Raw genomic sequence first — 14,286 nt, 5'->3', positions numbered from 1 at the left:
GTACCCGGAGGAAACCCACGCAAGCACGGGGAGCACATGTAAACTCCACACAGAGAGAGGGAGAGGCCTGGGCCAAGGTGGAATCGAACCCAGACCTTCCAGATGTTAACTGTGAGGCAGCAGCGCCACCGTGCTGCCGTATCTATCTATCTAAATGTCACAGTGACAGGTCTGCTCATGGATGTCCAGATACTTTTTTATATAATTATATATATTATATTTATATTACTCTATATAAACATTTAGATATCTATCTATCTAAAGTGAACGGTTAGGGTCACAGAGTCTGTTACCATGGTAACCGAGACCGGGACGATAAATGTACAAACCGGAAAGAAAACTTAACTATGCTTCTCTGCCGGAATTTCACCGTGTGACACCAGGCGGAAGTAAACAAAGATGCTAATAGCGTTAGCTGTAAAGGTGTGCGAGTGAGCAGGAAGTGGGTTGTGTTGCGGTGTGTGAGCTGAATCTCTGAACTGTTGGAGTAACAATGCCTTCAGTTCAGTATCTGAGAGAGTTTATCAACGAGCGACTAACTGCTGCTGCAGCAGAAATATTCTCAGAGTTTGAAAAAACGATCGTCCAGTACGAGGAAGAGATCGACCGTCAGCGCAGACTGCTGCATATCGCCTGGAAACCCGAAATAAAGCTGCGCAGGACAGGTGAGGCTCACATGAATGGGACTCGTGGAGGATCTGAATCACAGCTGTGCGGTCAGGCCAGCAGCCGCTTAAATTTTTTTGCGCTTCTACCCAACGGTTTATGGTAGTGGAAATGTCCTGCCAAAAAATGATTTTTATATGTAAATCACTGTGATGTATCACAATTAGATTTTTTATATTGTACATTTTAGGACAAATTTAGTGTGTGTGTGTGCGCCCAAGCCTTGAAGGGGCCCTAAGCAAAATTTGATTTGGGGACCCAGTTGTCCCCTGATCCTAACCATTATTAATGCTGGAGGGTTAAAGTTGATTATTAATTTTTTAGGATGCATTGCTGTTACAGCCTCATGTACATAAGCCCACTGAAAAACAATGTACTTTCAATTCAACTTTATTTATATAGCACCAACTCACAATAAACAGTCCCATCAAGGCACTTCATATTGTAGTGTTGTAGTACTCGAGATCGGTCTTGGTCTCGAGACCGCTTTTTGATGGTCTTGGTCTTGTCATGGACTCGGACATTGCAGACTCGGGATTTTATTTCAAGACTAGTCAAGACCACAGCTGTGGAAATATCACTAAATTGCCAGAATATTGTCCAATTTATTTGTTAACATCCTTGCATTTATTGGCTGCAAAACATACTAATTCAAATCCAACAAAGATTGCGCTCCTCTGCCTCTCAAAGGAGCGCACCTCGCAGACTCCGCCCCGGCTAGGTTGCTGCTATTATCGCCGCTTGCACCTGTATCATTTCACTGCAGTTTGCAGTGCATCTACCACAGAGCACGGACAGTTTCATTCACAATGTGCACATTTGATCTCACTATGGTCATGTGTGCGCTTGATTTCGTGGGCTACAGAAATTAAAATGACAACCTGTATGAACGCAAGAAGTAAGAGGGAAAATGAAGATCAAAGGAAAATTTCAGGCTTCCTATTCAACAAAAAAATCCCAGCATGGAAGGTAAATACCAACCTTCATGTATTTTGATACACAAACTGAAAATTTAATGCACGTTTTAGGGCTGCAACCACCCTTGGAGTAACTCAATTCTTTTATTAAAATTCCTCGACACAAATTTGTTGACACAAAGTGCGTACTTGTCTTGCTCGTAATCTGTCTGTGTTTACCTCTGTGCTGTACACAGATGCTGCAGTAGTTTGGTTTGGACCGTAAAGTGTGTTCGCAGCACAAGAAAGGGGAGCGTGTTCTCCCTCACTCATATGTAAAGGAGCAGTTCACGAAGCGCATTCTTAAGCGTTTCACCGGTTCATTTAAACCAGCACCAGTACTGGCACGAGCACCGGCACCTCAGCGGTGGAAAAGTAGCAACAGTGAGCTCAGGTGGAGCAAAAGGCGCTCTTGTTCCTGTAACCACCTTAAAACTGGGAAACAGCTGGAGGTCCTTCATCAACCACCTGATCAACAACATGAAGAACAGAGAACTTTGTAGCTGCTCCATCCACCCTGTTTGTTTCACACAGAGAAACATCTGCAGTACGGAAGTTAAAATATGCAGATGAACTGTTAAAATGAAAAATTATTTCTTATCCAATTACTTGATTAATTGGGTAATAAATACAATATTTGATTACTAAAATAATCAATAGTTGCAGCCCTACTTGTATTCAGAAAGCCATAATCAAACATTAGTTTTCAGCACCAGTGGAGCTATGAAAGGCCTTCAAGAATAAAAACTACAGTTCTCAGCAAGATGTCACTTTCTGTTGTTGCATTAAAAACGTGATAGTTTATGCTCACAACATGGTGGCTGATATTCAAATGTAGGAAATGCTCTGAGCAGCTGATTATTAAAAAATCTGGATTATATTTTTGTTGTGTATGCTTTTTATGTGATTTCTGCAAACCCATTAGTGGAAGGAAACGGGTGGTTTCCAGTAACCACACAGTGGTTCCCCTCCCCACAGTGTTTTGTTATACTGTCATGTGACACATAACATATTTTACTTAGGAAAAAAAGGAATTTGTTATAAACATTTAAAGCAAATTTAAATTTGTACAGCTTGTTTATTTGAGAAAAAAAGTTTACATTTGTACTTGAGTGATGATTTTGTACACTTCATTTACGAAAAACAAAATTCAGACATCAGTATATGGGGAAAATTGCTTTGTTAATGTATTGTTTCAGAACAATGACTTTTATTTTGAAAAAGTATTTTTTACTTACCTATAAATTTTGCCCGATTCTATCTTGGGTTTTAACTAATTAATGATCCAAAGGAAAAAAAAATCTCAAACCAGTTCAACTTCATGAAAATTCTTCATAATTATTAAAAAGTATCGGTATCAGTATCGGTGATAATGGCCCTGTATTTACTTGGCATTGAATCAATACCAAATCTTGAAGTATCGTACACCACTACACTGAGCAGCACATACACAAGGAGTGATTGACAGTGATTGACCTTCATTCTGGCTCTTATAGGTTGGTTTTGACTAGGAGGGGTTCAGTGAGGAGGTGGAGGAGCTTGATTTTTTTCCACAGATTATCTGTCTCATACTGTCCTGACACGGTGACAGTTTTAAAAATATGTAAAAAAAAAAAAACAGATTTATAAAGTTACATACTGCAGCTTTAATCCTTATAAGAGAGACACTTGTGGCTTTAGTTCTTACTGTCGATGATTGTTTTGTTTTTTACAAAGATTGTTGTTGGTTTTAAAAACAACATATCTTTATGTGTTGTTTATGAAAGACAGAGAACAGTTAAGACTATTGTGATGAACTATGAATAATTGTTTTACATTCTGTGATAAATGATGGAAAATGATAAATGATGGCGTATTTGCACATCTTCATACAACCATTTTACCCATAATTAATTTTATTATTTATCTTGCAATCCATACTTTTAAAATTGTACTGGTTTTATTGTGTAAATATCCATATGCTTATGTACATATGTTTGCTTCTTCTTAAATATCCATATGCTTATGTAAATACTTTGCTTATTTTTATTTTTTTATCTTTTGGAGAGTGTCAAACTAAATTTCGTTGTATGCAAGTATAATGACAATGAAGGTTCTTCTATCTTCTATCTATCTAAGTCACCCAAGAGTAATAAATAAAGATGGTTACATTTATTTCAGCTCTGAGATTTTAATATCTCAGTGATTTTATGGGAATGTGGATCTTTCAGATCAATTTGAGAAGTGATTTTGATCATGTTTCACATTTTATTGTGTTATATAGCATCAGGCACTGGTCTTGGTCTTGTCTCAGTCTCGGGTTAGGTGGTCTTGACTACAACACTGTTATATTGTAAGGTAAAGACCTACAATAATACAAAAACCCAACAGTCATCCTAAAGTCATCCTGGTTCAGGGTCACCTGATCCAGCCCTAACTATAAGCTTGATCATAAAGGAAAGTTTTAAGCCTAATCTTAAAAATAGAGAGGGTGTCTGTCTCCTGAATCCAAGTTGGGAGCTGGTTCCACAGAAGAGGCGCCTGAAAGCTGAAGGCTCTGCCTCCCATTCTACTCTTAAGTATCCTAGGAACCACAAGGAAGCCAGCAGTCTGAGAGAGAAGTGCTCTGTTGGGGTGATATGGTACTATGAGGTCTTTGAGATAAGATGGTGCCTGATTATTCAAGACCTTGTATGTGAGGAGAAGGATTTTAAATTCTATTCTAGATTTAACAGGGAGCCAATGAAGAGAAGCCAATATGGGAGAAATCTGCTCTCTCTTTCTAGTCCCTGTCAGTACTCTAGCTGCAGCATTTTGGATCAGCTGAAGGCTTTTCAGGGAGCTTTTAGGACAGCCTGATAATAATGAATTACAATTGTTAGACAGTGTTTTTTGCTTGTGAACGAATGAGTCATAAACACTTTAGTTCTCATGCAAAAGATTCTATATATTGAAGAATCAGAAAATTATCACATGTACATGTGTGCAAATCATGGGGGAGAGACAGGCATCTCAGCAGTTGCCTAGAAGAGCACTGCTCTAAACTAACCATAACAATTTATACTGCTGGCACCTGGGTGGCTTAGTGGTGAAGCCGGCGACTACATACACATGCCGTGTTGCGGTGCGGCCGGCACGGGTTTGTGTCCCGGCCCGTTGCCAATTTGCCCGCATGTCTTCCCCTGTATCTTTCCCCCATTTCCTGTCTCTCTCCACTGTCACAAAACAGCCGCTGTGGCCAAAAATGCAAAAAAAAATAAATAAATTAAGAAAAAATAAATTTATACTGCCTTTATCTGAAGAGATTCTGGTGCTATGAGACAGCCTTGGTCCTCAGTCTGGTCCAAGCTGGTTTTTCCTGACCCAGATTTCTCTCATCAGCGGTGGAGTCAGCACATCTTCTTCCTGAAGTTTTCATTTTGTCATAAAGAGCAATCTTGTCCAGATTAATAACAGAACATGGTGATGTTGGTGATGTTTTAATTGTATGTACAGTGGCTGAACCTCAAGATAAGATACACTGAGACAGAGAAGTTAGTCAGCACTTTCTATCTGTTGCTCTCTGTCTAATGTATTATTTAATTGTTTATTATTTGGTTGATCCACTGTTTATTAATTAACTTGCTGGAGTTTAATCTTAAACATTTGTCCTTTTATTCAGTGAGTTAAAAAATAATCCCTAACACAATAATCCAGCCTAGAAGTAATAAATACATGAATTAGCTTTTCAACATCACAATGAGACAACATCACACACAAATACAAAAAAGCAGTCCTACATATTTATTTAATGCAATGAAGGAGTAAGATATGCAAAACATTCCTGCAGTTTAACCTATTTGGCTTCATGGATAGATAAAGCTGGATATCATCTGTATAACAATGAAAATGTATGCTATGGCTTCTAATAATCCTTCGAAGGGTGGCTGGCCTCTCCCTTAGAGATAAGGTGAGGAGTGCGGCCATCCGGGAGGGGCTCAGAGTAGAGCCGCTGCTCCTCCACATCGAAAGGAGCCAGTTGAGGTGGCTCGGGCATCTGATTAGGATGCCTCCTGGCCGCCTCCTGGGTGAGGTGTTCCGGGCATGTCCCACCGGGAAGAGGCCCCGTGGTAGACCCAGGACACGCTGGAGAGATTATGTATCTCGGCTGGCCTGGGAACGCCTTGGGGTCCCTCCGGATGAGCTGGAGGAGGTGGCTGGGGAGAGGGAAGCTTGGGCTTCTCTGCTTAGGCTTCTGCCCCCGCGACCCGGCCCCGGATAAGCGGAAGAAAATGGATGGATGGATGGATGGCTTCTAATAAAACTACCTAAGGAAAGCAGGCATAATGTAAATAGTTTTGGACCTAGTACAGAAATATGTGTAACTCCATAATTAACCTTAGGTTTTTGGTTGATTGATAAGCTGGAATTGAAGATTGCTGCTACTCCTCCTCCTTGACCCGTCCTTCGAGCATTCTGACAGTGACTTGGGGGTGTTTAAACTAACATATTCATCCTGCTGTAACCAGGTTTCTGTAAGGGAGAATAAATGCATATGTTGATCAATTAATAAATCATTTACTAACAGGGACTTGGAAGAGATAGACCTAATGTTTAATAATCCACATTTAACTGTTGTACTTTTTGGTGCAGTTGAGGATGCTATGTTGTTCTTTTTATTGTGTATTTTTATGCTTAAATAGTTTTCTGCTAATTTTTGGTTTGTTTTTTTGGTGGTCTAGGGGCAGGCACCATCTCTATGGAGATGGTGTTTTGGGGGATTTTGGCCAGATTTCTAGGTATGAGAGCTGCTGCATCCAAAGTGTCAATGATGCAGTCTCTCTTAACAAGACCAGGTTTTCCCCAAAAACTTTCCCAATTATCTATAAAGCCCACATAATTTTTTGGACACCAGTCAGACAGCTAGCAATTCAAGGAGAACAGGTGGCTAAACATGTCGCTCCTGGTTAATTGGGGAGGGGTCCAGAGAAAACTGCAGATTTCAGTGTTGATTTTGCAAAGTTACACACTGATTTAATATTAACTTTAGTGACCTCTGATTGACGTAACTGGGTGTCATTACTACTGATGTGAATTATTATTTTCTGTATCCTTAGCCAGTGTTTGGTGCAATGGCATACCATAGAGCTCCACTGATATTCACTCTTCAGTGTAGTAATCAGCTTCTCACTCTGAAATGACAGAGCATCCAGCTGCCAGAGCCTTTGCACATGTCTAGATCGTTCTTCCACTGGAGAGTGGATGTCATCAAAAACTGTGATGAGGAGTGATATCCGTTAGTAGACCTAATTGGACCCTGAATTGTCCACCCTAATTTAGTGTTGACTGCTGCTGATTCACCAGGTGAGCCTTAAATACACTGGCTCAATTTGAGTAATCAGGTAGCGGTAGTCAGAACCAATCAACAGGAGTAGGTGGGCTCGGTTAAGTGACAGAAGCAGCAAAACTCCTAAGATGCAGTTATTCTGGAGAGCTGTGGCAGACTGAGTATGCTCTGCCAGACCCAGCTCATTGACAGTGAATGCTCCTTTAATGTTGAATTTGGTATGGGGCTGGCTATCCAGGGGATTGGTGATACGACTGTGCCATGGAAGACCTCTCCATTCCACAGAAATCGCCAGTATAAAGCTAGGGGTGTGTGATATTGACACAAAATAATTTCTCAATATTTTCTGTAATTTTTTCGATAACAATAATAAACAATATTTTGCATTATTTAAAAAGTGTTCAAAGTGCAAGCTGGTAAAATATAAGACTTAAATCAGTGTTTTTGACATGTTGATTTATTTTTCTGTATTTTATTTAAAATTTATTTAACCAGGAAACACATTGAGATTAAAATCTTTTTCAAGAGTGTACTGGGCATGACAAATGTAAATAGAAAAACTTAAGCGAGTATTTCAAAAGAAATTGCTCAATACGGAAGACTTGACAGAATGGAAAAAAAAGAGAAACTACACACCTTTATCTGATCAGAAACCCACTTTTTATCACTATCGATCTAATAAAGCCTGTTTTAGAGTTCTGTGTCCATCCTATGCACATAACTGAAAATCCTCTTTGAACCTAACCTGACATGAACCTCGAGAAATGTAACTACACATCCACAAAGACTGTGATCACAGTTACATACCTAAGCCCCATCCCTCAATTAACAAGCGGGAGCAGCATTTAGCGGTTAGCATTAGCTTGCTAATTAGCATTTGACCCCTTCCCTTGGGGGGCTAGAACCCTGCTATTACTGAATGGCTGCTGGTCAGTGTGATCACCGTGGGGCATCAGTGAATGTGCACTTGAGCTGAATTTATTCCCAGTGTTGCACACTACTTTCTGATATGTCTTCTAGACAGTAGTGCCTTTATGCCTTGATGTGCGTGGCTCTTGGTTCTTGGTTCCGGCATGATGGCATTATGTACACAGCAGATGGTGGAGAGTTTTGCTAGTCACTATGCTAACATACCTGCTAGAATTTTCTTGTTCCGCTGTGTGAATTAATCCAATGTTCAACATTTGTTCCGCATGACTTTTCTCCCAGGTTGTTTGCACCCCACCTATCGTGACCCTGCACACCACAAATGAGGCATGCCTCACAGTTTGAGAAACACTGGGTTAAAGAAACAATGTATTTCACTGCTTTTCATTTTCATTTCTGCTTCTGTCCCTCCAGACATCCCACAGCAACATGTCTGTAAGGAGGAGGTGGTTCTCACTGGGCAGCAGCTCTTTAACCGGGAGAGGAGCTCCAATCTGGTCCAGGAGGAACCAGAACCTCCACAGATTACAGAGGAACCCTGCAGTCAGGAGGGAGAACAGCTTGACTTGAAGGAGGAGACTGATACCTTTTTTAAGGTGATTGTTACTTATGAGGAAAGTGATCACAGTGAAGCAGAACCAGACAGTGAGCAGCTCCCCTCTCACAGCTCTCCTGTAGCTGAGAGCCAAGATCAAGAAGGAACCAAGAACTTAGATTTAGGAGCAACTGGAAATAGAAACAGAAGCGACAGCAACAATGCAGAAGACTCTCCCATGTCAGTAGATCAGCTTAACACTGATACAGGTAAAAAATCCTCAAAATGTGATGGTTTTCCTAAAGGAAAAAGAAGAAAGGTCTTGAAGAAAATGTCTCAAGCAGAACAAAAAAGTGAACAGCTCCCCTCTCACAGCTCTCCTGTAGCTGAGAGCCAAGATCAAGAAGGAACCAAGAAAGTAGATTCAGGATCAAATGGAAATAGAAACAGAAGCGACACCAACGATGCAGAAGACTCTCCCATGTCAGTAGATCAGCTTAACACTGATACAGGTAAAAAATCCTCAAAATGTGATGGTTTTTCTAAAGGAAAAAGAAGAAAGACTTTTAAGAAAAAGTCTCAAATGAGGATGCATCACAGAATCCCAGCAGGTGAGAAGCTGCATACTTGCAAATCATGCACAAAAAGTTTTACTATAAGGAGCAATTTGTTGCGCCACATGAGAACTCACACAGGAGAAAAGTTGCATTCTTGCCAAACATGTGGAAAAGCTTTTATTCAAAACAGTGATTTGGTTATTCACATGAGGATCCACACTGGTGAGAGGCCATATTCTTGTAAAACATGTGGAAAATCTTTCAGCCAAAGTGGTCATTTGATGGCCCATGTGAGAATCCATACTGGTGAGAGGCCATTTTCTTGCAGAACGTGTGGAAAATCTTTCAGTCAAGGTAGTAATTTGTGGAGCCATATGCGAAGCCACACAAGAGAGAAACTTCATGTTTGTGAGACCTGTGGGACCAGATGTTCCGACCAGTATTCACTTAAACTGCACAACGCAATCCACACAGGAAAGAGACCTCATTCTTGCCAGACGTGTGGGAAGACTTTCGTCACGCGCAGTAATTTGCTGCGCCACATGAGAACGCACACAGGAGAGAAACCTTATGTTTGCGAGACCTGCGGGGAAAGATTCACTCTGTCAACGTCACTTAAAAGCCACAAAACAATCCACACAGGAGAAAAGCCATATCTCTGTAAAACATGCGGGAAAATGTTCCGCCAAAATCATCATTTGGTGTTCCACATGAAAACCCACAAACCTTAGAAGTCATAGTGCTGAAAATTTTGTTGAGAAAGCCATATCTGTTAAGCCAAGATCTAAAAACATCTAAGAGTTCATACAGGTTCAGTGTAGTGCTTCCAGATTCAAGCAGCGTTATACTGCCCCAACAGCTATTCTGACTTTAGATTGTTCTAATAATATCTGCCTTCATTCTGTGGTGAAGCGTTCAGATTCTCCTATGAAAACATAGCAAATCTTTGAGAACATTTTACTGTTTAGATTTATTTTTTCTTTTGGAAAGTCCCTTAACAACTGACTTCCTCACCCTGGGACCGAAGGAAGGGCTCAGCCAGTCTTCGGAGGAAGCTCATTTCCACCACTTGTATCTGTGATCTCGTTTTTGGTCATTAGAAACGAGTTTCTATATTCACTTTCCTGGTTTGGGGAGATTTCTTTGAGACTCTTTTCTAAATGTTCTAATAACACTATAATTGTCCTCTGAGGGTTCAGTATGTTTTCAGTGGTTTTCTACTACAGCTTCTGTAACATCTTATTACAACAATGTAAATGTATGAAGATCCATGTAAATATTTTTTTTTTTTAAAAAGTACAAGTGGAGAAGCAGCTTGCCAGCGGGTCTCATTCATCTGCAGTGTTCAGAAAGCAGCTTGAGCAAGGTCTTCTTCTTCTCCTCTTACAGAGTTACAAAGACTTCACCTCCATCACTTCGGTTTAGGTCTGCTTTATTGAACCCTGATAGGTACGAGATGATCCCTGACTGACTGAAATTTCTGTTGTTCTTTTTTACTGCATCTCAGTTATTTGTAGATTGTGAACTCTGGGACAACTGGAGACATTACTTAAAGAATTTTATTTGTTTAAACTGTTTGGGTTTTAGACTGTAGATATTCAACATTGTTATAAAAGCTTCTTTATGAACAAAGTTTCTTTTCTCAAAAGGTTGATATTGGTTCATCTCAGCCAGTCAGTTTTTTCCATTGCAGCAGTTGATGGTTTTGAAGCTGAAGTCCTGTTCACTTTTCTGTTTGAATGTTCATCCAGTGGCAGGGAGATGACACTCCCCACCCCATTTGTTCAATTCAACTCAATTTTATTTATATGGCACCAAATCACAACAGTCACCTCAAGGCACTTTGTATTGTAGGTAAAGACCCTACAATTATTACAGAGAAAACCCAACAGTCAAAATGACCCCCTATGAGCAGCACTGCTGCTGCCCAAAATATGTCACTTAAGTACTGTTCATGTAGTCAGTCCCGGAAGGCGTTGCACTCTATCACCGTCTCCCAAGTACAAACCCCCTGTACACAAAAATGTTTTTTGTTGCCTCAAATTGTTATTCCATATGTGGATGTTTCAAATGGGCAGGTGACCACCAGGGTTATTATAGTTAACAAAAAACGAATGAAATAATGTAAACTCCATCCATCCATCCATTCGCTTCCGCTTATCCTGTTCAGGGTCGCGGGGGGGGCTGGAGCCTATCCCAGCTGTCATAGGGCGAGAGGCAGGGTACACCCTGAACAGGTCGCCAGCCTGTCACAGGGCCAACACAGAAACACGAACAACCTTTCACACTCACTTTCACACTCTCATTCACACCTATGGGCAATTTAGATTAGCCAATTAACCTAACCCCAGTAAGTGCATGTCTTTGGAATGTGGGAGGAAACCGGAGTACCCGGAGGAAACCCACGCAAGCACGGGGAGAACATGCAAACTCCACACAGAGAGAGGGAAATAATGTAAACTGAAACTGAAAAAACATATTTGTTAAGTGAAGTAAATAAAAACTATAATTAAAAGGAAAAAATTATAACTAACTAAAACTGTATTGTGAGTTTACAAAACTAACTAAAACTAACTGAAATTTTAGATAAAATGACCTTTGTTTTTGTGTTTGTCATTTTATTTAAAAGCCTTGTAGATTGATATGAAATCATTTTTTCTGCTATTGGAGTTTAAACTGGGAGCGGCATAGGGCATCTGTGTGTGTGTGTGTGTGTGTGTGTGCGCGTGTGTGCGTGTGCATATGCATATGCATGCACTGCGCTGGTCTGAAAAGTAATGGCAGCGGTCTGCCAAGAAAGCGGCAGAGTTCCATATGGAGTTTCTTTGAGTACGATAGCACAGATAGAAGCAAGTGTCTTGTTGTGGATGATGAAAAATGTGCAGAACACTTCTCAGTCAGGAAAAAAGACACCAACATCAAAGTCCACCCGAGAAGTGCATACAAAGGCAGCTACAGAAACCGCTCTGATCCTATGAGGTAACCTGACGTGCACCTCTGGAGAAACATGACTACAGATTGGGTCCACGCTGCCTAAAACAATTATGATTAACCTGTTAAGTCCTTGTGCATTTCCGGCTACCTTTTGTTGTAGTGTTTGAATTTATCAGTCAGAGAATAAAAATCAGGAATAATGATCAAAGCATCAATATAAAGACTCACAAATGTCAGCAAATTCCTGGAGGGAGACTGTTGAAACTATCGGAATGGACGTGAGGGAATGAAGAAAGTGGAAAAAACAGGGACAAATATGTTTGGGACATAACACTTGACAACGTATATAAATTTACTTGCTTACCATTTAAAATGTCACTCTGGAATCCATGTGTATTAGGGCCACGGCCACACTGAGAAAAACATTTAATTCTGCATTTTGAGAATAAAGTCAAAAATGTGAGAAAAAAGTCAAAATACAATTTTGAGATTAAAGTCATCATTTCAAGTCAAACATCTGCCACAGCTGCTATACCCTCTACAAAATGCCTTGGGTAGATGAAACGACTTGATCAGCTGTGTCGTTGTATCTTGTGATTCTACATATCCCCTCCGTACTGCACGAAGGTGCAATCATCGATATCCTTGTATCTGACCATTGCCAGTTTGTGTGGCTTTTGCTTCTGACCAGATGCAACTCTCTTTAGTGTCCTCATACTTATCACTACATCGTGTTTATGTACTAAAAGAGAAATAATTTCCTTGTTACTAAAACTGATTCTAAAGTATAGTTTCACTAACTCATCTACACAAGAAATTCTGGAGGGTATAGCGGACATGGTGTGGCAGTTTGACTTGAAACTACAACTTTAATCTTCACATTTCAACTTTTTTCTCGAAAATTTGACTTTATTCTCAAAATGCACAATTTAATATTTTTTTCTCAATGTGGCCCTAATACTCTTTTGTTAAAATGTGTCTAACTTTAAAGCAGAAATAAACATATTCACAGCCTGATACAGAAACTGTTTTGGCTTCTATAGTTAATGTCTCTCTTCATAACAAGGGTTAGGGGTCATCCAGGTCATAGTAATCTCTGGGGCTTGAACAAAGGCAACTGGACTTTCTTTCATTTCTTTTCTTGAAGACACTTCACCTCTTATCCGAAAGACTTCTTCAGAAAAAGCCATTGACCGCTCTATATACTATCACGTTTACTCTGGAGAAGCGTCTTCATGCTTATGTAACCCAGTGTTAAAAACACATGCAAGAATGAATGAATATTAATAATATATTAATGATGTAGTCAAAGCTGCTGGCAGTTCCCAAATCCATGCTGATGCTGATGACATCATCCTATACTCAGCTGGACCTTCACTACATTCTGCTGCATCTACACTTCAACTCAGCCTCACCTCTGTAGAGTAGTCCTTTGACAACCTCCATCTCCGCCTTAACACCAGTAAGACCAAATGCATCATCTTTGGTTGAAAAACCGAGGCCTCCAATCCCCCAAGATTAGCTGTGCCAATGGCACAGCTTTGGAGTACGTTAAATCTTACAAATACCTAGGCATCTGGCTGGATTCATCTCTGTCCTTCACCACACACATCAACAATCTTCAGTCAAAAGTCAAAGCCAGATTAGATTTCCTCTTCTGCAATAAAGCCTCCTTCACTCATGCTGCCAAGCACACTCTTGTCAAGATGACAATACTCCCAATTCTGGACTATGGTGACATCATCTACAAAATGGCATTAAGCACTGCTCTCAGAAAACTGGACACTTCATCACTCAGCCATCTGCTTTTCCACTAATGCGCCTTTCCACACTCATCATTGTGACCTCTATAAACTGGTGGGCTGGCCCTTCCTTCATACCCGGTGGTTCCATCACTGGTTTCACTTCATCTATAAGACAATCCTGGGCAAGACACCACCTTATCTGTCATCTCTTTTTCATGTAGTCCATAATAAATATCGCACAAGGTCAAGTGAATACTTCAAGCTCACCATTCCCAATACCTCTACTGTTTTTGGCTGCAACTCCTTTCGCTTTGCAGCAGCAAATGACTGGAACACTTTACAAAGCTCCCTCAAAGTTGCAGATTTTTGACTACTTTCAACCATAAAATTCAACAGATTATAGTTGACTATTGCTCATGCTGATCACCCCAGGTCACACTAATATACATACCCACATACACTTTCTCCTACAGTGGCTTGCAAAAGTATTCATACCCCTTGAACTTTTCCATATTTTGTCACATTACAACCACAAACATAAATATATTTCACTGGAATTTAATGTGAAAGACCAACACAAAGTGGTATACAATTGTGAAGTGTAATGAAAATTAGACATGATTCAAAACATTTTTTACAAATAAAAAACTGAAAAGTGCAG

At 40.2% G+C, this 14,286-nt stretch overlaps 1 protein-coding gene across 2 annotated transcripts; it reads left to right on the top strand.

Moving 5' to 3' along the window:
* The first annotated feature begins 314 nt into the window (after positions 1–314).
* Positions 315–11,087, top strand: LOC115796435 (zinc finger protein 660-like). 2 transcript variants are annotated; one of them, XM_030752849.1, is made up of 3 exons: positions 315–665; positions 8,269–8,544; positions 8,788–11,087. In XM_030752849.1, exons 1-3 carry the CDS (start codon positions 494–496, stop codon positions 9,675–9,677), a joined length of 1,338 nt encoding a protein of 445 aa, XP_030608709.1. In that variant the 5' UTR covers positions 315–493; the 3' UTR covers positions 9,678–11,087. The 2 variants fall into 2 exon arrangements, with proteins under 2 accessions (XP_030608709.1, XP_030608708.1); XM_030752848.1 differs by having other exon boundaries at positions 8,269–11,087.
* Positions 11,088–14,286: the final 3,199 nt, after the last annotated feature.

The sequence above is a fragment of the Archocentrus centrarchus genome, chromosome 17 (genome assembly GCF_007364275.1).
Source record: "Archocentrus centrarchus isolate MPI-CPG fArcCen1 chromosome 17, fArcCen1, whole genome shotgun sequence".
In the NCBI taxonomy this organism is placed as follows: Eukaryota; Metazoa; Chordata; class Actinopteri; order Cichliformes; family Cichlidae; genus Archocentrus; species Archocentrus centrarchus.
The sequence above is the reverse complement of the archived record's forward strand: the minus strand, read 5'-3'. Positions and strand labels throughout refer to the sequence as shown.